We start from the raw sequence: 23330 nt of genomic DNA on the forward strand, positions 1-23330 counted from the left end.
AAATACATATTTTCATTAAACACATTCCACTATTTATATACAGAACCCAATTTCTGATTAAAAGATTTTTTTTTCTGTTTTTGCTGCGATATACTGTATGTGTGCACAATATAAAAAAACTGATGATAAATAAGTGCTTTGTGTGTGACAGCCCAGCAATGTGTTGCCTGTGTTCCTGAATATCATTCTGTTTATCTCTGTAAATTGCTGATTACCGGATCAGGACACACTCTGGCTGCCGCCATGTACACAGGCAAAACGTTCCACTTTTGCTACTTAGGGCAACAGAGACCTGTACACAGCCTTGGACTGGCACAAGTAAAATTCACTATACAGTACATAGTACATATGATTTAGCACCTGATTCAGTCAGGTTCACAACTGCGATTCCGCACACAAACAGCCGATTGTTACGTTTGCAGTGCACGGACCACCACTCTGATCACAGGGACTACGCAGACCCATCGCAGAGTGATTGACAGGAAGTATCATTTGGGGGAGGTGACGGGGGGGGGGTCGTCAAAACACGGACAGGCCAGGGGCGTGCATAAATTATCCACTGCGATGCCATACGTAGCTTGGACTTTCTCTGTGTGCAATGAGTTTAGCAATTTCTGAGTAAGGTCTGACCTTGTGTAAGTGTGCGTGAGGCTGCGATGGTGCTTGATGTTACCGATGGTTTCGCAGTCTTGCTAAGCATTACGGATGTGTGTTAGGTAAGGTGGGCGTCCTTATGTAGTGATGCGACGGCATAGGGATTGCAATGGATTAGTATACTATCACAGTTGCGATCCTTACTGAATCAGACCCTCAGACCATAAATACACAACAATATACAATATTTAGGTTATGGGACTAATGTTGTTTGTTTCACCGTTATGTGGGCCTGATTCTGACCTGCTCGCGAGTGCTGTATGTTCGCAAGCGGGTCGATGGTGCCTAAGTGCGCATGCACACGACGGAGGGAGCTCCGTCATGCGCATGCACGAGACCCGGCGAGCGACGGGGAATCCGTCGCTTGGGGGCTCGCACCAAAGGGGGCGTGCTGTCGATGGTGAGTGACAGCACGCCCCCTTTGGTGGGCGGGCCGGGGGCGTGGCTGCCAGAAGGAGGCGTTCCCATGGGAACGCCTACCGTCTGAGTCCGGCCCCACTGACATCAGTAGTGATGTCAGTGGGAGTGATTTGGGCTCTGATAGAGCCAAAATCACTTCAGGGCTTGCGGCAGCGAGACCCTACCGCAGGGTCTCGTCGCAAGCCCGATGGTCGCGATGGTCTTGACCATCGCGACCATCATCATGGACGCTCGCTATAGCTGTGGGTGGTAACCCACAGCTATGCGAGCGTCCAAGAGGCCGCTCCATTTTTAGGTAGGAGGGCCCTGATTCAGAGCGAGCGCTCTGGTCAGAGCGTCCGGCTCTGAATCAGGCCCTGTGTTCGTGCTCCTAAAATATCCAGTGTGCAGAGAGCACGGCAAATCTCCCCCGGGACAATGTGTGTCATTTTGCCTGATGGTATAAATGCATTGCTGAAATACTTAGAACATCAAACTTAGTAAAAGTAGCAGAGGTCTTGCACAAGCCAAAAATATAGTGATCTGGAGTTAACCAACCAGCTCGTCCCAGAAACTGAAACATCCCACCCTCTGCTGACAGACAGATACATAGGGGTCGATTCAATTAGCCATGTGCGGACGATGTGCCATCACTATGGTGTGGAAACACCAGCAATGGTACATCGTCAAATCGCCCGCATCTCACCCTAGACTCACGGATCTGCAAGTTCGGGGCCACCATAAGTGCTGCAAATGCGCGGGCTTACTCGCGGGCTTAGCTGACTCGTGTTTTATTGAATCAACCACATAGTACATAGGGACCACCACTGCTACGATGCAACTACTATATAAATATATAACCAGTATCACTTTGATACTCAAATCCTGTAAGACCTGTAGGTTGCTTACAGACATCTATGCTAAGCTGCCCACCATCTGCAGACGTTTCAGTAATGAGCCCAACTGACCGCACACCCTCTTTGCAAAAGGATTATCAAAGTCTCTTATCCTGTAAACATTAAAAATTTGGATCCTCTGACTTCAGTTTCTAAAAGGTAGTAAAAATTATCCAGTACGCGTACAATTTAAATGCATTTTGCCTGCTACTCATCATCATCGCCTCCCAAACCGTAACAAAAAATTAAATATATATATATATAGCCTCGCTTTGCTTTATTCATTTAACACAGGCATCAATGACCAATTCTAATCCTTGCTTGTTTCTTAATAGGTCATAGCTTTCATTTATCGACTGTTAGATACACGCCTGCAGCCTTTACTAGACATATCGCCTGGGACGTATATTTAATGGGTGCAGGGTGTGTGGTGCATACGGGCCCTTAGGTCCAGGAGGCCCCACACCGCACACCCTGCACCCAGATTTTGTAATGCTCACCTCTCCGCAGCCCTTGCATAAAACGCCCGGAAAATGTCCGCCACGGCCATTTTTCTGTCATTTTGCGCATGCGCAGTGGGGAAAACGACTCGGAAAATGGCGTGAGGGGCGCAGACTAGTGCCCAGAGTATGCTGCTGCGGTCAGTCTGCTGCTGGGCTGGGGAGAGAGGAGGGGACCCCGGACGGGAATGCACACGGGCCCCCTCCTCTCTTAATACACTCCTGCAAATTGCTGTTTACTTTGTTATTTCCATCTAAGTAATTATGTAATAAGACAGTTGTTTGATTTTGTTTCCATGGAATACAACACATAAAGGACACATTGGAGGTGTTCCCAATCAGCTTCTACCTATCGTTTTTTTTACACTGTACTTGATAAATGAAAGCTAGAGTTACTAAAGGGCATACAGAAAGCAACAAGCTAAAGATGGCAGACAGTGGGGAAAACAACCCTCAAATATGACAGCTTGGTGTCTTCTAAGCCACTTAAACATATCCACTCAAGCATTGCACAAAAATGCATTAACTAAAACCTTGTGGGTACTGCAGGAGCTTGGAGCCCCCCAGGAAATTCAGAGGCTTGGAGCCCATCATGAAATGCCGAGGCTTGCAGCCCACCAGGAAACGCAGAGGCTTGGAGCCCACTAGGAAATGCAGAGGCTTGCAGCCCACCAGGAAATGCAGAGGCTTGGAGCCCGCCATGAAATGCAGAGGCTTGGAGCCCACCATGAAATGCAGAGGCTTGGAGCCCACCAGGAAATGCAGAGGCTTGGAGCCCACCAGGAAACGCAGAGGCTTGGAGCCCACTAGGAAATGCAGAGGCTTGCAGCCCACCAGGAAATGCAGAGGCTTGGAGCCCGCCATGAAATGCAGAGGTTTGGAGCCTGCCAGGAAATGCAGAGGCTTGGAGCCCACCATGAAATGCAGAGGCTTGGAGCCCACCAGGAAATGCAGAGGCTTGGAGCCCACCAGTAAATGCAGAGGCTTTGAACCTGCCGGGAACTACAGAGGTTTGGAACCCGTCGGGAACTGCAGAGGCTTGGAGCCTGCCAGCAGGTGGAAAAAGTTTGGATTCATTTTCAACTTTCTGAAAATCACATTCACTTATTATTAGATTTTAAAAGGCGAGATGGTGTCAGGTATTGCCAAGGAAACCAATAAGTGCCTCCTTAACGAGGCACTCATTGGTTTCCTTGGCAATACCTGGCACCTCTTGCCTTTCTAAATCTAATAATAATTGAATGTGAGAAGAAAAAAAACAAAGTGAAGAAACGAAAAGGGATTTAATCAGTACGAATCCCATAATGCAGGGGGAATTTCTCTGGCAGTGATTATGCTGCTAATTGATCAGTGCGCTGCATGACAGAACCCACAAGGCAATCACAATACTACTTAGCAGTAACGCTCAGAGCAATACACAACACTACCTCCTCTGCTCTCGCTGTCCGCTGGCTTCACCTGGATTGGTCGATTCATCTGTAAAGACACAATAGAGAGGAGACACATTAGGGGGGCGCTGAATACACAATTTGCAAAACACTTTGCAAAACTTTGTTAGCCAACTATTAGACGTAACATTTTTAATCAATAAAAGGTTTCATTATCATTGCTAGAGCCAGGTTCATCAATCAGGGGGATGACAAAAACACGGCTAGAGATTTTGCAACAAAGAGCTTACACTCTAAATGCGTGCGTAGGAGAGTGAATGTACAGATGTACAAATATAATCACCTAGCTGACAGATTAGAAGTCAGTGTTGTGGGATGAGAGTAAATGGGGTGTAGCATTTAGGAAGATGAACACGCTGAATGATAAGATATGTCAACCATTAGCCGTTAGATAAATGGCGGAGAAGGCGTATGATAGAGATAAGCGGAACATTTGGGACACATCCAGATATTGCAGAAATATAGCCGGTTCACTCAGCACAAAGATCAAATAATGTAGCGGAGAGGAACACGGCTCAAGTCAGGTTTCCGACAGAGCAGGTCCTTTATATTACTGGAGGGGGGAGGGGGGGACACGGAGACTGCAACGGGACTAAGAGACAATCAGAATACTCTGAAAGTTTGACTTTTGTTAGTATTATTATATATTATTATAAAGGGCTGTACAGAGAATACTTGTTATTCACTAACGTCCTGCCGAATGGGAGATTACAGTCTAAACCATTGGTTCTCAAACTCAACCATCCAAGTTTTCCCAACAGGTCATGTTTTCAGGATGTCTGCCTGTGGAAGCAGGTAGGATCATTACTGACCCAGCTTAATAGATTAACCTTTGCATGATTAAAGAAAAAAACAAAAACCCACAAAACATGACCTGTTGGTGGTACTTGTGGATTAGAGTTGATAACCACTGGTCAAAACTATAAACTTTGGGATAACCGTGGCTCCATCTGTAAACTTTGCAGAAACTGTTTCCCTGTTTCAAAGCTGAGGTTTGTCACTGTACCGCTTACGCCATTTATAGATGGCGAGAGCAATACGGTCTCCATGGCCGGCAATGGGGACCCAGCAACAGCCTTTCCCAGCGAAGCCTTCCAGCCATTATCATGTGCGTGCGCAGGCTGGCCGTCACGCATGCACATGACACAGCGGCCCAACTCAGGCCGCCACCAACAGAGTGGAGGATGCCGCTGTGGAGGGGGGCGTCGCAGGGCCTCGCCGGAGGGGTAAGTTAGTATCACTGCAATACTAAATGAAGTATACCGCCGATATTAACTTAAGGTACATTGGTAAATGGTGCTCTAAATATTGCGTACGTAAGTATAAGCGTCTCATTTTACTTCTATTAAGAGAGGAGGGGCCCATGTGCAAACTCCGTCCAGGCCCCCTCCTCTTTAGCCACCATCGGCGCAAGTGAGTTGACTGGCACTGTGCCAGATTTCACGTCTCACGCCCAGGTAGGTCTCTCCGAGAACATGGCGCCTCCCATGGGTCACTGCGGAGGGGCATAGCCTGGTGAATCTCACCATCGTAGTCAAACTCCCGCTGCAAAAAAAAAAACTGCCACTCGCTGTATGTAGCAGCTGGAGACGGGGTCAAACTGACACGATGGGCAACCGATTGTGTCATCACCGCCCTGTCTACATCACTGCAGAAGTGGGCGGGATGGGGGGAGGTATGTGGTCTCTCTGGGGAACTTGGGAGTTGAAATTGTGGGAGAGTACAGATGTGTCCTCATGCCCCTTTGCCCTAATTGCGCCAGATAGCCCCGTGTGTCACGCCACAGACCTTGTAACTACAGCATACACTGACCACTGGGGCTGGCAGTACTTCTGTCTGTGTCTATGTGGTAAATCTGTGTAAAAAAAGGGTTCCGATACCAGCAACCGCCGCCGTTCCTCTCGCCGCGTCCCTTAATGTTTTATCTGCAACATTATATACATTATTTTATACCATTCCCTTTGTGATATGCTACCGTGCGACTAAGGCGCAGTATTTAGGAAAAAATACGCTTCAGACTACATTATGTCACAGTCTCATTAGTGCAGGTATACGTCACAGCGGTTACATGTATACTGACATCCCAGTGTCTAGCACTAGTAACAAAGCGTCACTCAGTACAGTCTGAAGTCTATGGAATAATCCCAGTGCCCCTGACCCTTACCAGTCACTCACAGACACAGGACCCCCCCCCCCTCCCCCCTTTCCCTGGGGAACCCGTGAGCCTGTCCTAGCCCCATTCTGGTGTAATCATATATCACACGAAACACATCATGATTCATCCAACTTCATATCGACCCTTCTGTCTGCTCCGTGTGTCCCGCAGACAGAGATATACAGAGGGGCCGAGAGTTCAGCGACAAGATGTTTTGCTGTAACGCCAGCGTTCTCGTCCTCTCTACTAATGTACAGTATTTGTGTTTGTAGCTGGACGTCTGTTGCATAATCCGTAATTAATCCGACTGCACTCGCGGGTCCCCACTGGGTGCTCCCAGGGCTTAGTGTGATGTGGGCACTTTCATAGTACTGCGCTCAGACCTAAGTGATTTCCAAACGGCGATCAATGATAATGATGTATTAATAATATCAACGATTTTTAGATGAGACAGCTTCAATATCAGAAACACAGAACCTCCAAATGTAACATGCTGTAAAATGTCTAATAATGTAATAACATTCACAAATATAGGTATACCTAAACATTTCCATACCTTGACAGAACTACAGATATATTTACATTTACTGTCTTGTTGCACATAAGCTGCTCTTTATTGCCTTAGACTAATGGTGCATACACACGGTCAGATTTTTCTTCAGATCTGAACGATAGCGATTTCAAAAATCGTTCAATCATTCGTATCTGAAGGAAAATCTGACATATCTGACATGTTTGAATGATGAACGATGCTCGTTCCCGATGGTCAGATAACGATATCTGACATCTGATGTGTTTGCAGTCAGTTTTGGACGATTTCAGTCATTTTAATGCAGTCAAAATCGTTCGTAGTTCAAATCGTTCAAATCGTTTGCAAAAACGTTCAATTGTTCATCTGACAAATTTGACCGTGTGTATGCTCCATTAAGGTGCATACACACACAATGATTTTTTCGATATTGTTTATCGTTCAATCGTTGAAAAAAATCGTTCACTTTCTGAGTTAAAACGATGAACGATTATCGTTCATGCGCGTTCACATTTGTAGTTTGTAGTTCAGTCAGACTGACCAACTCAAAAAAATCGTTTGTAGTTCAAAAAAATCGTTCATTACATTTAGTAAATGAACAATTTTAGTAAACGATTTCCGTTCACTTTTCCCTTGAAAAAATGAACGAAAATCGTTTACTAAAATCGTTTATTTACTAAATAGTGGTGTACCCACTATCTGTGCCCTTCAATAGGCTTAAAGGGAGCAAGTCTGCTATGCACAGGTATGAAATCTTTCTCCAAGGGTAAAGAACCAGTTATCTGGAGGCCTATGTATCAGCCCCGCATGATTATCACTAAATTAAGTAACAAGGCTATTTATTAAACTTCTAACGCAGAAGAATTTGCAGATATCTCCTGTATTACTGTAAGAATGGAGCACACCACTCTCACTGTACAATATGTGGGAACTTTGAGTTTGCGCTATTTATCAATCTCTGAATGCTAAAATTTGACTACAGTAGCCAATCCCATCCTCCAACGGATTATTTAGATCCCTCCGCTTACTCCAGAACCAGTGTCAACTTTTGCCGCTACAATTAGCAGCTAAAGTACAGGCGCTGGGGGTCGGCGTGCTGGTTGGTGTGGTTGGGTAATTTGCACGACGCCTCCTAGGTTACTCTTAAGGTTTTGATGCCACTCTGTACAGCTAGGAATTTGCAGTATGTGAGGAGGCGAGCAACTTGGTGTACGCAGGGATGATGAGCTGGATGTTTGGCCGCAAAGTGAAATAATTTTGCGCTGCCCATGGAAGGTGCTTTGTACAGTAAATCAGGACAGGTGACGCCGAGTGAGCTCTGGCTAAAATTGTCCTTTATCACCCCGTGAATTGCACCGTTGTGTAAATACTTAAATCCGCGTCACCCCTGAGATGATTGTTCTTAACAATTTGTGGAGATAATCTGTGCAGCCGGAATAAGCTGATCGCCGTCTGTGACTGCGCGAGGCTTATTCTCTTTACAAGCTCCACTGAGAGTCATATCCTCTGCCCTCCTTTAAGATTAATGTGTTGCCATTTCTACTTCTTCCCTATGATTATAGCCAAACACTTGCGCCGAACGCCCCCCCCACACACATGCCCCCCCCCCCAATTTTGCATCAACACGTACTGATACATTAAACAAGACATTCCATTAATTTCTTCATCATCATACGTTAAGAGCGGGACACTCTCTTTAAATATTCATTCAGCTATGAAAACTGAGCATTAAAATTTTAATAATGTCAAGCTCGTTTGAACTGATCTCCTAAGGGACCATTACAATACAATTAAAATAAATATGATGATTGATTGTCCAAGCCGGCTCACCTGTCCGGCATTGCCGCTAGTCAGGGAGAGTCTGACGCCTGCTTCATTGGCGCCATAATCAGATGGGGCCCAACGGAGGGTAACAAAGGAAAAATCCGAGGAGTGGGCACAGTATGCTACTTAATACACCCAGCATAATACAGCTAATTGCTAACTTGTATTCACAAATCCAGTGCTCAATCCTTTACCGTGCAAACTCTGCAACAGAAGACACTGTATATTATACACTGTTATGATCAATTGCACAAATAAATGGCAATGTGTTCTTTTATATACATCACTGTGGAAGGCTATAAGGAGAACATTGTAATTTACCACTTTTACTTGGTTTGCTTCTTCAGGCCGTGTTTAATGGCTGCAGTGTCTAGAGCAACCGTGGCAACCACAGTTACACGGCACATGATGTAGCGAGCAGAGCGGCTTTGAAACTCCCCTCTGAGCTCTGTCAGCTCTGTGCTCTGTCACATCCTCTCCCACCTTTTCCCTCCACTGTCACCACTTGCAGGGGCGTATCTATGATGGGTGCAGGGTGTGCGGGGCACAAGGGCCAAGGGGTCCAGGGGGGCCCGCACCACACACCCTCCTCCCATATTTTTAATGCTTACCTCTTTGTCCCGCGTCGGCGGTATCAGCGCTGTGAAAATCGCCTGGAAAATGGCTATCGTGGCCATTTTCTCTGCATTTTGCGAATGCGCATTAGGGAAATCGCAAGCGCAGTAGGGAAAAGCTGTGAATCTGTATGTGTGTGTGTATCTGTACCGCGCGCGCAAACTTACGTGCATGTATGTGTGTGAGAGAGTGTGAGACTGGCAGCCATATTTTGCGTCCTCCAGAGAGATTTTGAAAAAGAGATAATGATTTCTCGAAGAACAACTAATAAAAATCACAGATCAGATATATGCATAAAAGGTACTTGCAGTAACTTGCTATTTGAATTAAAAAAAAGCTCTACTATGTGGGGCAATCATTACTTTTTTATTAGCAAGATTTTTTTGTAACCATTCGAACCAAAACAGAGATTTATTTCAATACCTAACCCAATCAGAACCTTAATTTACACATTTAAATTAAGCAGGATGAGCTTTAAAGGATAAACAATCTGTCTAGAATTCTTTGTCCTGGGCCCTATTTAGAATCAGGAATATGTCCCACTAGAGGGAGAAATTTTGAAAAAGCCTAAATCGGGGGTGTGAATGCATGTACGAGCCGCCAGTATCATCTCTGCATGCAAATATAATTCCAGGTGCATCTCTGGCGGTAAGTAAGCCGATAAGTGTTCACAACTTTAGCCTGGATTTGTTACAAAAAGGTTTGAATAGCCAAATCTTTTTCCAGTTTGTAAATGATGCCCAATACCATAGACCTTTGGTATGATAAGAATGTGTCTTTATACACTGTGGCTTGAGTCACGCCAAATAGCCCTTCTCAGCGTCCCAGGTTACGACTCGACTTCACATAAATAAAACAAGTGGGAGCGACAGAACATTTCTGGATTGCACTGATCACCTTGATGTGCAGTATTGGTACATCTGTGTGCAAGTATTAGGGGTTACTAAAGTGAGAGGTTTTAGGAGATGTTGCTCATAGCAACCAATCAGATTTTAGCTATTAGCTTCTAAAAGGTGCTAGTCAAATGTTAAGTAGAAGCCCCACACTCTTAGGGGTCATAGCAACCAATCAGATTCTACTTAACATTTAACTAGCGCTTTCTAGAAGAGAATAGCTAAAACCTGATTGGTTGCTATGGGCAACATCTCCACTTCTAAAAACTCTCACTTTAGTAAATTTACCCCTTAATCTGTTTAAGAAGTGCTCCGACCCGAGCGGCAGCGGCTTGTTCTCACGCCAAGTTCCGTTGGGCTTAATGGGCAGGATGTACTAAGGTTGCGGTGACCATTCCGCCAGTCACCACAACCTTAATAATCACATATGTATGTACTAACATATTCGATTAGTATCGCAAAGGACAGCACTTGCGATCAGAGCTGCCCTTTGCGAAATAGCCAACGCCGGGTGACGGGGTCTCCGTGGGACCCCGCCCCCTCCGAGCCCCGGGAGCTTCCTGCTGGTTACATGTGCAGGAAGCCCCGGGCTCCTCCTCCTCCTCCCTACACCCGGAAGAAGATTAGGAGGAGGCGGAGGACGCAGGAGGAGCAGAGGCCGACAACAATGGAGTGCAGGTGAGTGGGGGCCAGTGCTGGGCGACGTCGGGGAGGCGAGGCGGCAGTGAACCATCGGGAGCGGGGTGCGGTAAGAAGCGTTACCCTCCGTGCCGAAAAAAGGGTGGCCAGGGCTTAGTACATATGGAAATGCGGCAAAAACCCCGAAAACTGTGTTTTTACCGCATTTTTCCTTTAGTACATCCCGCCCATCGTGACTTTGTACATGTGTACTAATAATACCAAACCCAGAGCCGTTAATGTCGCAGCCCAGCGTCTCTAGTACACCGTGAGTGGCGTTTAGCTGCGTTGCGTATAAGACGTAAAATATATTTAAAGGAAAGTACGGGATAATACTCTCAGCGCACCTCAGTCACGCCGGATGTCTTGCGCCGTGTGGTGTATTGGTGCTAGGTGGACCCATCTGTACAGAGTTAATAGAAGACATTTCGGCCCATGCAACCCAGAAACATATTTTAGTTCCTGTTCTACTTTAAATAGATTAACTTCAACAAGTCACGGTTCACTCTATTCCAGCAGGTAGTTGTCTTAAGAAAACCTTTCAGAGCATAGCGGCAGCTACGTCCTACTGAGCCGCAATGGCAGAAGGAGAGATAAAGAATACTATTATACGCACCGCCGTGTCTGTGCTGTTTCCCCGCCTCGATATGAAAGATGACATTTTGTCAGTAAAGAATAAACTATTTGTTTTCTTGCACTATATTTAGTTTTGCCGCCTCGGTTGGTTCTTGTTAACGAGGGCGCACGTCTTTAAATATATTGAAATTCCCTGCTGACAAAAGCATTAGCTCGACGAGGTGAGACATCTTTTTATAAACTGGTTAAACGGATAATAGAGCGGTGAGAGGCTGCACAGTACACGGGCTCCGAAATGTGGGGGAAGGCACCAGATTACTTCAATTTATGCGCCTTTCGCTTGTTAACGGGCACAAATGTCTGCCAGACGCCATGTTACATTTCCCAGCAGTCTGGCCAGGAGACAAAATGGCCGATCTGCGAAGGGGGTTTGAGAACGGCAATATACAGGCGGCCTCTAATGCGGTCTCTAATGCCGCTCATGCCTGCAATAACGGGACAGAGGTGGCTCATGACTTAAAGCAAATAAACGCATTAGGGATGTCCCAAGGGGACATTATTTCAATTGCAGCCTACTCACTATTACAATTAATTTTGTTTAATTGTGACCGTAAATGTTACTTTTACATTTTTAGTATATATGGGCCACATTTATTATATATGTGTCCAGTATACTCTACAAGTAACATAAATACCGATAGCCAATAAAGGCCCATATTCAATTTGAAGTGTTAAGTCCGGATCCGCGTTAAGTTACCGCTGATGACATCATTATCGCCTGTTTTGGTTTTACCCCGTATTCAATTTGAAAGACTTATCGCCTAGGCGGAAAGTGAATGCAATGTAATAGGCGGTAAAGTATCGCCTATGAATAGCAGGCGGAAAAAAGTACATAATTGGGCTTTGGGGTGCATCGTTTCGGGAACCCCCGTGCAGCCTTCAGACAGTCCCCCAAAGGTAATCTGTGTCAACATTTTTTTTTAAAAAAACTTAAGGAAACCCCAAAAATTTACTTTGAAAAAGGGGGCAAAAAAAACAAGTTGGGGTACAAACTTAAAAACTAGCGAACTTGACTCTGGGGAGGTCCCCAAGTATGCCCCAGGTGTTTTTTTGATTGTAGGTGTTTGCGGCAGGTGGATTTTTCATGATTTTTTCAAGTTCACTTTTTCAACTTTAAATATGCTGACCCCCATTTTCAAGTACCCCAAATTTGCTGGGATAAGTTATTTTCTGGAAAAAATACTCCTGAATACTATTCTGCATCTGGTATAGAAAAACGCTATTTAGCAGCTATTGAGCCCGTTTAAAAACACCAAATACCTTCAGCTAGCCAAATCGTGGGGGTACCATAGAGAACCCCCATGCCAGAGCATCATTTCGGGAGTGACAGGCTGATTTCCCCAAAAATGACAGTACTTTCCGCTAGTTACAGTATCGGCGGGTGCCGTTTATGCGTACTTTGAAACTGAATACAGGGAAAGCGTGCATGCGCGCGATACTTTAACGCCTACAAAACAGGCGAAGTCGGCGATAAGTCCGGGCGGCGTTAACTTAATGCGGCTCGGCTCAAATTGAATACGGCTCTATATGCGTAAATCCGAACCTGCTCATCCCTAGTTGCTATGGGCAACTTCTCCACTGGTTCATTTCTCCACACTTTTCACTGCTTGAAAAATAGACCACTTAAGCCTTCTACACATGAGTTGTAGATTACATTAATGAACCAGGGCACATAGTAGTGACCCGGTACTGAGTACACGGAAGTCATCAGTGCTAATTACAGTACAAAACTCACTTCGCCACATCCGGCATGCGTTACGAGAGGAGGCCTCTTTAAAATTACAACGCATGACACATCCTGTCGGCCCCCCGAAAACCTCCGTAGCCCATCATTAACGTACTGATGCAATTGTTGCTGTTTCTTTTATAAGCCATTAGCAGTAATTCAGGGGCCTACAACCAGGGCCGCTCGTCGGGAAAGGCTGAGCCCTTCATCGCAGAACACGGCATTGTCTGCGCTCTTGAATTATTATATTAAATTGCATTACGCCACACTGCATTATATCTCTAATGCTTTCAGACAATGGAGCGACATACCTTGAGTGCTTCTGTTTCTTGTAATTTATCGCTCCCTATGCTGTAAACTTGTTGTAGAAGCAGACTGTACACAAAACACAGTTATCTTCAACACAGCGTTTCCTCTCAAAATTGAGTTAATGTTCTATTATTTCATAATTCAATAGCAGAGGATGCTTAAACAAGCAGGATTTTGATTAAACATAGGAGAGAAACTATCTCAGAGAAACAAGACAGTTGGAGGTGCCAGAACTCTGATAAATCCTCCTTGTAATGGTCGGCGCGGAGCAGGAGGTGTTAGTAAAAGATTATTCGCAGTGAGGTAACAGTCCCCCTGCTTCCATTTTGAAATGAACTTTTGTGTTAATCTCACCAATTAGCGAACATTTCATTGTACGCGCGGCTCTTTGCCAGACTGACGTTTTTATCTTTTACCACTTTAACTTCTGCGCTAATAGTCTCTTGTGGACTTTGCTTTGAACCCAATTTCTGGGGGGGGGGTTGGAAGTGAAAATAGAGACTGCTTACTTCAAAAACTATCTAGTTTCCCTGTAAAACAACTTTCTATTTCTTAGTAATTTTTCTGCAAAGAGATTATATATATATATATATATATATATATATATTTATACAGTATATACACTGTATATACAGGTTGAGTCTCCAATATCCAAAAATGCTTGGGACCAGGGGTATTTTGAATAATGGAATATTCTGTATTTTGGAACAATTGCATATCACAATGAAATATCTTGGGAATGAGACCCAAATATACACACAGAATGCATTTATGTTATATACACCTTATACACAGCCTGCAGGTAATTTTATACAATATTTTTAATAATTTGTGCCTTAGACAAAGTTTGTGTACATTGAACCATCAACAATCAAAGGTTTCATCATCTCAGTCATGCTAAAGAAAATCCGTATTTCGGAATACCTGCATGTATATGTATATAGTGTATTCAGTCTGGTGCACTATAGGAACCGTAGATCCAAAATCCTAATTTTAGTTACACTTTGATGATACCTCCCCTGTGAGTTTCCCATTCACACTCGCTAGGAAAAGATGTCACCGACAACCGTTGAACAATTCCGACAAGTTGAGGCAGGAATGAGAACAGCATCTCGTATGGGTGAAACTGATATATCAGATTTGGGGGGAATTCCTATTAAAGTGGCACATACAGACAGATTTGGTTGCCCAATTTGGTTGCACGTATCAAGCAGCAATGCCAAACTATAGTTGGCTAGGAACATTAAGTTGTGGTGAGGGACTGCTGGTGCTGTATGCCCAGTTGGCCAGTGACTATGTTTGCAGGCACCGGTCTGCTGCACTATTTGAACTCCCTGTGATCAGATGGCTGGGAGAGGGAGAGGGAGGGAGAGAGAGAGAGAGAGAGAGACAGAGACAGAGGGAGAAGGAGAGAGAGACAGAGAGGGAGAGAGCGAGACAGAGAGACAGAGGGAGAGAGACAGAGAGAGACAGAGAGAGAGAGAGAGAGACAGAGGGAGGGAGAGAGAGTGAGAGAGAGCGAGACAGAGGGAGAGGGAGGGAGAGAGAGTGAGAGAGACCGAGACAGAGGGAGAAGGAGAGAGAGACAGAGAGGGAGAGAGCGAGACAGAGAGCGAGACAGAGAGACAGAGGGAGAGAGACAGAGAGAGAGAGATAGAGAGAGAGCGAGACAGAGAGAGAGAGAGACAGAGGGAGGGAGAGAGAGTGAGAGAGAGCGAGACAGAGGGAGAGGGAGGGAGAGAGAGTGAGAGAGACCAAGACAGAGGGAGAGAGAGGGAGAGAGAGAGGGAGAGAGAGGGGAGAGAGAGAGGGAGAGAGAGAGGGGAGAGAGAGAGGGAGAGAGAGAGGGAGGGAGAGAGAGAGCGAGACAGAGAGAGAGAGAGCGAGACAGAGAGAGACAGAGAGAGAGAGACAGAGGGAGAGAGAGAGAGGGAGATTCCATTTTTATATTCAATCATTACCTGAGTATATAAATATAAGTGTTTATACACTTGCAGCCGTGTTATGTGCAGCCGTGGCATTAGAATAATCACGGCAACCCCTTATTTAGACTCAGCACTTGTCATGTTAATGATCTGGGGCTAAGGTGTTTGGTAATTGAATGGTCTGCTCAGAACCCTCTACAGCCAGAACTACAGGAGGGTCACTTATTTTGGCCTCGGCGGTTTACTTAAAACGAAATCATTTACGGTCAATGATGCCAGGTTATGGAAGGTCAATAACTTTCAATTATTCATCCCCGCTCCTGTGTTTCCTTTGCCACAGAAACGTAGCTCTGAACGGTTCTCAATGAATTAAGCATATTGTGGGAATTTGGGAAGATGATAAAAAAAAAAACAACTTTTTTTTTTGTAAAAGAAGAGGAATAAAGTAACGTTAAAAAAAATAAAAGTGGCAGCTCGGTTAGAGAAAGATCAGATGCTGCCAACTGTACAGCATCACAGAAAGGAGTTTTCAGTATTAATACATGAGGGATTCCAGCCTGCCCATGGAAGAACTCAATATAGATTAAATGCAGTAGTTATGCTCACCTATTGCTGAGATGGCGAAACGCGTGTGGTGGATCAGGCAGGATGTGTGTATATATGTGTCTTTACGCATGTGTGTTTCAGTAAGCATGTGTGTGTGTGTACTGTATATGTGTATCAGTAATTGTGCATGTAACAGATGGTATGCATATTGGATGTGTGTATCAGCATGTATGTGGGTAGTTATATGTGTGTGTGTGTGTGTGTATATATGTGTGTATTTATGTGTATCAATAATTATCTCTGTAAATGAACGAGTGGGAGAGAGGGAGAGAGAGAGAGGGAGAGGCATGTATATGTCTGTCGAGAGGGAGAGGTATATATATGTCTGTCAAGAGGGAGAGAGAAAGAGGGAGAGAGAGAGAGGTATGTATATGTCTGTCGAGAGGGAGAAAGAGAGGGAGAGAGAGAGAAAGGGAGAGAGAGGGAAAGAGAGGAAGAGGTATGTATATGTCTGTCGAGAGGGAGAGAGAGAGAGGGAGAGAGAGAGAGAGAGACAGAGAGAGGGAGGGAGAGGGAGGGAGAGATAGAGGGAGAGAGAGGGAGAGGGAGAGAGAGGGAGAGGGAGAGAGAGAAGGAGAGAGAGAGGTATATATATGTCTGTCAAGAGGGAGAGAGAGAGAGGGAGAGAGCGGGAGAGCGAGAGAGAGAGGGATGTATATGTCTGTCGAGAGGGAGAGAGAGAGAGAGGATGTGTATATGTCTGTCGAGAGGGAGAGAGAGGGAGAGGTATGTATATGTCTGTTGAGAGGGAGAGAGAGGGAGAGAAAGAGAGAGAGAGAGAGAGGGAAAGAGGGAGAGGTATGTATATGTCTGTCAAGAGGGAGAGAGAGAGAGAGAGAGAGGGAGAGGGAAAGAGAGGGAGAGGTATGTATATGTCTGTCGAGAGGGAGAGAGAGAGAGGGAGAGAGAGGGAGAGAGAGAAAGGGAGAGGGAGAGAGAGATAGAGGGAGAGAGAGGGAGTGAGAGGGAGAGAGAGGGAGAGAGAGATGGAGAGTGAGGGGGAGGGAGAGAGGGAGAGAGAGGGAGATGGAGAGAGAGGGAGAGAGCGGTAGAGAGAAGGAGAGAGAGAGGGAGAGAGAGATAGAAGGAGAGGGAGGGAGAGAGAGAGGGAGAGAGAGAGAGGGAGAGGTATTTATATGTCTGTCAGGGCTGAGCTAAAAATGTTACTAGGTTGGACTCCATTATAATACAAATCCTGCATGCAGAGTATATACAGCAAACAATATATGAGATTCCTTCTCAGAAACCCCCCGCAAACATAGTGGTCTTAAATAAATCAGAGTTAGCGCTATGGGCGGTATAACAGCTTTAGCCAGTATACTGGTCTCTAGTGCAATCTCGCCCTGCGCTTCTCTATACCGATGTAAGTGCGGGAGGTAGAGACGTAGGACCTGGTTCTCTGAGTTGCATAGAAGTCCGAATGCGGCCGCAGCCCTCGACGTTTAGCCGGCAGTACTCTGGGCCTGATTCAGACCCACTCGCGAGCGGCTGTCTGCTCGCAAGTGGGTCGATGTTCTGGACTGAGCATGCGCACGACGGAGGGAGCTCCGTCGTGCGCATGCGCCAGACGCGACGAGCGAAGGAAAGTCCTTCGCTCGTTGTGTCCGATCAAAGGGGGCGTGCTGTCAATGTTGATTGACAGCACGCCCCCTTTGGCAGGCGTGCCGGGGGCGTGCCTCCCTGACGGGGGCGTTCCCACGGGAACGCCTCCCGTCAAAAGCCGGCCCACTGACATCACTAGTGATGTCAGTGGGAGTGATTTTGGCTCTGATAGAGCCAAAATCACTCCGGAGCTTGCGGTTGAAAACCTCAACCGCAGGCTCCGGCTCGCAATTTCGATGGTCGCGATGGTCTCGACCATCGCGGCCATCAAAATGCACGCTCGTATAGCCTGTGGGTGGTGACCCACAGCTATACGAGCGTCCAGAAGGACGCTCCATTTTCATGGAGGCCGGCCCTCATTCAGAGCGTGCGCTCTGCTCAGAGCGTACGGCTCTGAATGAGGGCCACTGAACAAATGTCAGTGGCTTCTCTTACAGACGGCAGAGCGGGTTTAGGTTCTGAGATGAGCATGTTGTCCCTTTACAGGGGAGACATCTCCAGGTGATGCTTGTTGTTCAGTCATTTTCAGCCAAGCAGATATTAGCATAAATGTCATTTATAAGGGGTTCTATTTACTAAGCAGTGTTAGGAGAAGTGAAAAGTGATAAGGTGCCAGCCAATCAGCTCCCAACTGTCATCTTGAAAAATGACAGTTGGGAGCTGATTGGCTGGTACCTTATCACTTTTCACTTCTCCTAACACTGCTTAGTAAATAGACCCCTTAGTCTCCTAAGATAACCTTCCCCGGGAATTACACTATGATAACAGATAACGGGCGCAAAGGAAGACTAAGAGCAAATGGAAATAAAATTCTGATCCTGAATATCAGTTAATCAATAGCTGTCGCCTGTCACCTGGGCACGCAGGTATTTATCCGCTGGCTTTGGCAGCAGTCTGTGAGGATCCCGGCTGCGCTTGGTCCAGGTCAGTGAGTGGCTGGGAGTGCGGCACCGGTCTATGATGTCACTGCCTAGCACCACACTCTTAGGGGTATATTAACTAAGGTGCGGGTTTTTAGAAGTGCAGATGTTGCCCATAGCAACCAATCAGATTCAACTTGGTTGCTATGGGCAACAGCTCCACTTCTAAAATCCCACACTTTAGAAAATATGCCCCCTTGTCTGAGGGGGAAAAAGATGCCACCACCACACGCACCGCACTGGGTAAGAAGCAGGGAGTGAGGCGGTGCCCAAGGAAATGGGTTGGTCCGGTTGGTCCGGGGTGGCCGTTTCTATGTTCAGAGCCGGTCTCCTGGCCGCTCGCTAAGCTGTGGGTGACCACCCACAGCTTTAGCGAGCGGCCAGGTTGATGGTCGCGATGGTCAAGACCATCGCGACCATCGGGGCTTGCGACGAGACCCTTTGTGGTAGGGTCTCGTCTACCGCAAGCCCCAGTGAGCATTCAGCTCTATTAGAGCCGGAAGCTCACCACTGACATCACGAATGATGTCAGTGGGGCCGCCCCCAAACGACAGGCCTTCCATCGGGAACGCCTCCATTTGTGTAGCCACCCCCCCAGCCCGCCTACAAAACGAGGTGAGTCCCGGAGCGAGAGAATTTCTCTCTCACTACGGGGCTTGCGCACGTGCAGTGCGGCCGCTGCGCGTGCGCAGGGCCTCAACATTGACCCGCTTGCGAGCGCATAGGTGCTTGCGAACGGGTCTGAATGAGACCCTCTGTCCCAGTGGAGCTTACAATTTATATTTCCCAACACGAGGGAGACCATGCAAACTCCACACAGACAGGGCCCTGGCGGGGATAAAACCCAAGACCTCCATGCAGGAAGGCAGCAAGCTAACCATTTCACCAGCACAGTAATCCCTGGGCTAAAGGGGAGCTGTGAATGATGACCGCTAGGTTACCGCTTAGTGGATTCCACAGGCAAGCCAGATGATGCCACCATTACATTTATTTACTATTGTTTGATTGATGTTGCCCTGGGATGACTGATAATATCACAATTGATAGTATCTCGGACGTTATTTCGCCTGTATCTGTAGTAACAGGCCCCACTGCTTTATTACAAATGAATCTACAGTCTATTAATGAGATGATAATACTTTTATTGAATGGTTTCCTGAGGGAATGTTACCTGTCCATTCAGGTCAATAATATTTAAGCCATGCATATTCGGGAGCAATCGTCTGTTTCCATGAAAAGATCACAAGCATGCAGTGTATTTATCTGGGTCCTGCTGCAGACTAGGATTTATTCCCTGTGTTTATTGCAATCTGTTGAATGTGACAGTCCTGTTATCCCACATTATTTCAGGACAGATCCGTTCACATATAACCGAGATACAACAGACACTTCTCCGCCTGATGTTTGCTTTTGCAGTATTTCTCAGCAATAAAACACCGGCTATAAATTGTACCACTACAGAAGACAAAATATATTTTTACAACCACTTGTACTAAAACTTAAAATGGCACATTTGGAAAAACAAAATATATATATATATATATATATATATATAATTATATATATATACACACCGTGTACGGTATTCTACAGTCAGAGGTTCTATTTACAAGATATAATGATGTAAACGCCCTTCATTCATCTTATCGCGGAGCCCTATCCGAAAAGACAATATCGTACAATATCTCCCAATATATTGTCTTCAAAATGATCAAGTATCATCCGACCTGTACAGCGAATCGCAGCATAATTCTGCTGCTTCCCAAGTAACAGCTGCAGACGTTCAACTGCTATTATAACCTCCCTGAGAGATAGCAGTTCAATATTCAGTATTATCGTCCGTTATGTACTGTATATAGCACCAATCATAATATACAGCGCTGTACAGTAAGTAACAGCTCCGTCATTCACACCAGACCTCAGTGCTGACAATCTAATTTGCCTATCGCAAGCACACAAATGGACACACATCAGGGCCTCTTCAGGAAGCATCATACCCAGGGACACAGCAATGGTGCGAGACAGCAATGCTAACCACTGTGCATCATACGGCCGATAAATAAAATGCTTTCCCGCAAATGATAAGAGCATTCCAAAATTATTTTTTTTATTATTATTATTATTATTATTATTATTATAAAACAATCTGTCTAACTAGTGATATAATGGCCAGTGGCGGGCAGCCAGCTCAGCTCCCAGCTGCTTATATAACGGACCATGAGGGAGATGAATCAAAGTTTGGAGAGAGATAAAGTACCAGCCAATCAGCTTCTGATTGTCATTTTACAGTTTGTATTTGAAAAATGGCAGGAGCTGATTGGTTGGTACTTTATCTCATGATTTTACATGGACAACCCCATTAACCCTCAATGCTTCGCGGAGGCTGGAACTTTGCATGCTTTTTCTTCCATTGTTCCGGCCTACGCAATGGTTAGCAACAGTTGCAAATTAAAAGAAGACGTAAAGAAAACCCAGACACAATACATTCCCCTGTGCAACCATTAAAATAACAAAAACAGGATGGTCAAAAGTAATAATGCCTCTAAAATGGTAATCGGTGGTCAGGACGGCGTGGCCCGGGCGCCCAGGGGGAGTCAAGCAACAGAGAAGAGGCAGGAAAAGGTTCACTTCTGTCCATTTAAACATCCAAATTGCCTCATTTCAATATTTTTAATATGCAAATGAGCTTGGGGAAGGAGAAGCTCTGTGAAGCACTGATTTGGATGGAAGTGTATCCCGGCTGCCTAATTGCTGCAATTACCAGGACCTTGCGCTTCGCTATCATAAGCCTTACCTGGGACATCGTACTCACTGCCGCTCTATAAACATCCATTGTCAATTGGAGAAGATTCTGCATCTCAGACGATGACGCTTTAACAAGCTGATACGCGATTGAGGAACGCGGAATACAACCTCTTTAATCATGTATTCAGCTGAAGAAAGTGCGAAGATATGAACTTAATCACTAGTTAGCAAAAGCCCCTTTTTTTTTTCCAGAAAAGAACTTTAATGCTCCCTTTATGCCATGAAGTACTATTGTTATACCTGCATATTATGAAGGGTTTATTAAACCGATGATAATCTATTCAAGAGAAAGAGATGTATATGGGCGAGCGGAGCAGGGATCAGACAGGATGATTGGAGGTTATTGTTAAAATATGCAAATTCACATCCTATTGAAATTCAAACCCTCCAGATAAGATTTTTTAATAAATCCATTCTCTCACTTCATGAAGGTAACCTAATGTTTATTGACTGTGAACCTGTAGTATGGAGCGTAATACATATCAGTCAGGTCCTCTGCTTCCTCTCCATTAACGGAGGCCGAGATTTAAACTCCTGCGCAACGTTTTTTGATATTATTGCCGAAGACGAGATTAAAAAAAATAAAAAAATCACAAAAATTAATTTTCCCACCCACTGCAAAAAGGAGTGAAGGGAAACAACGTCTTTTTCAATTAGTCGTTTTCAAAATAATTGTACTTTTTTTTAAGGGGCAGTTTTTGTATTTATTTATTTTTTAACTTTTTTGCATCTGTGTCCAGTTTCGTGAAGTAATTTGTCTCTTGCAATAAATAAATGTCTGCAAGTAAAACCCCAAATTACTCTGGAGTCTTACTTTTCTGAATGCAAGTAGTGGGAAGGCTTTGTACTACCTGGCATACTTACCAACATTCTGTCAGTCCCTTCCGGTAGGGGGCTGCTAGGTCGGTGCACAAGGGAGAGAGGGGACGGCTTCAGTGGGCGGAGCTGGGGCGTGCTGATATTACCGGCATGATGAATTCTGTCTCCATACTAGTGTATTACGGCAGCGGGCCATTCCAGGAGAGAAAGGTAAGCAGGAGATATCTGTGATACTAGTGTATGGGGACAGCGGGCCATTCCGGGAGAGGAAGGTAAGCAGGAGATATCTGTGATACTAGTGTATGGGGACAGCGGGCCATTCCGGGAGAGGAAGGTAAGCAGGAGATATCTGTGATACTAGTGTATGGGGATAGCGGGCCATTCCGGGAGAGGAAGGTAAGCAGGAGATATCTGTGATACTAGTGTATGGGGACAGCGGGCCATTCCGGGAGAGGAAGGTAAGCCGGAGATATCTGTGATACTAGTGTATGGGGATAGCGGGCCATTCCGGGAGAGCAAGGTAAGCAGGAGATATCTGTGATACTAGTGTATGGGGATAGCGGGCCATTCCGGGAGAGGAAGGTAAGCAGGAGATATCTGTGATACTAGTGTATGGGGACAGCGGGCCATTCCGGGAGAGGAAGGTAAGCCGGAGATATCTGTGATACTAGTGTATGGGGATAGCGGGCCATTCTGGGAGAGAAAGGTAAGCAGGAGATATCTGTGATACAAGTGTATGGGGACAGCGGGCCATTCCGGGAGAGAAAAGTAAGCAGGAGATATCTGTGATACTAGTGTATGGGGATAGCGGGCCATTCCGGGAGAGGAAGGTAAGCAGGAGATATCTGTGATACTAGTGTATGGGGATAGCGGGCCATTCTGGGAGAGAAAGGTAAGCAGGAGATATATGTGATACTAGTGTATGGGGACAGCGGGCCATTCCGGGAGAGAAAAGTAAGCAGGAGATATCTGTGATACTAGTGTATTACGGCAGCGGGCCATTCCAGGAGAGAAAGGTAAGCAGGATATATCTGTGATACTAGTGTATGGGGACAGTGGCCATATCGGGAGAGAAAGGTAAGTAGGAGATATCTGTGATACTAGTGTATGGGGACAGCGGGCTATTCAAGGAGAGTAAGGGAAGGAGGAGATATCTGTGATACTAGTGTATGGGAACAGCGGCCATTCCGGGAGAGGAAGGTAAGCAGGAGATATCTGTGATACTAGTGTATGGGGACAGCGGGCCATTCCGGGAGAGCAAGGTAAGCAGGAGATATCTGTGATACTAGTGTATGGGGACAGCGGGTCATTTCGGGAGAGGAAGGTAAGCAGGAGATATCTGTGATACTAGTGTATGGGGACATCTGTGATACTAGTGTATGGGGTGTATA

At 45.7% G+C, this 23330-nt stretch overlaps 1 protein-coding gene across 13 annotated transcripts in view; it reads right to left on the minus strand.

Moving 5' to 3' along the window:
* CELF4 (CUGBP Elav-like family member 4) overlaps window positions 1-23330 on the minus strand; it is a 1205468-nt gene that overhangs the window by 459291 nt on the left and 722847 nt on the right. For all 13 annotated transcript variants that reach the window (XR_015868754.1, XM_088442426.1, XM_088442425.1 and 10 more), the window contains exon 3: window positions 3877-3925. Coding sequence is in view for 12 of the 13 variants with exons in the window: in XM_088442426.1 (XP_088298552.1) it covers window positions 3877-3925 (49 nt within the window). In the remaining variant the exon portion in view is untranslated. The remainder of the gene's footprint in view (window positions 1-3876; window positions 3926-23330) is intronic.

The sequence above is a fragment of the Taudactylus pleione genome, unplaced genomic scaffold (assembly GCF_031769625.1).
Source record: "Taudactylus pleione unplaced genomic scaffold, aTauple2 ptg000311l, whole genome shotgun sequence".
In the NCBI taxonomy this organism is placed as follows: Eukaryota; Metazoa; Chordata; class Amphibia; order Anura; family Myobatrachidae; genus Taudactylus; species Taudactylus pleione.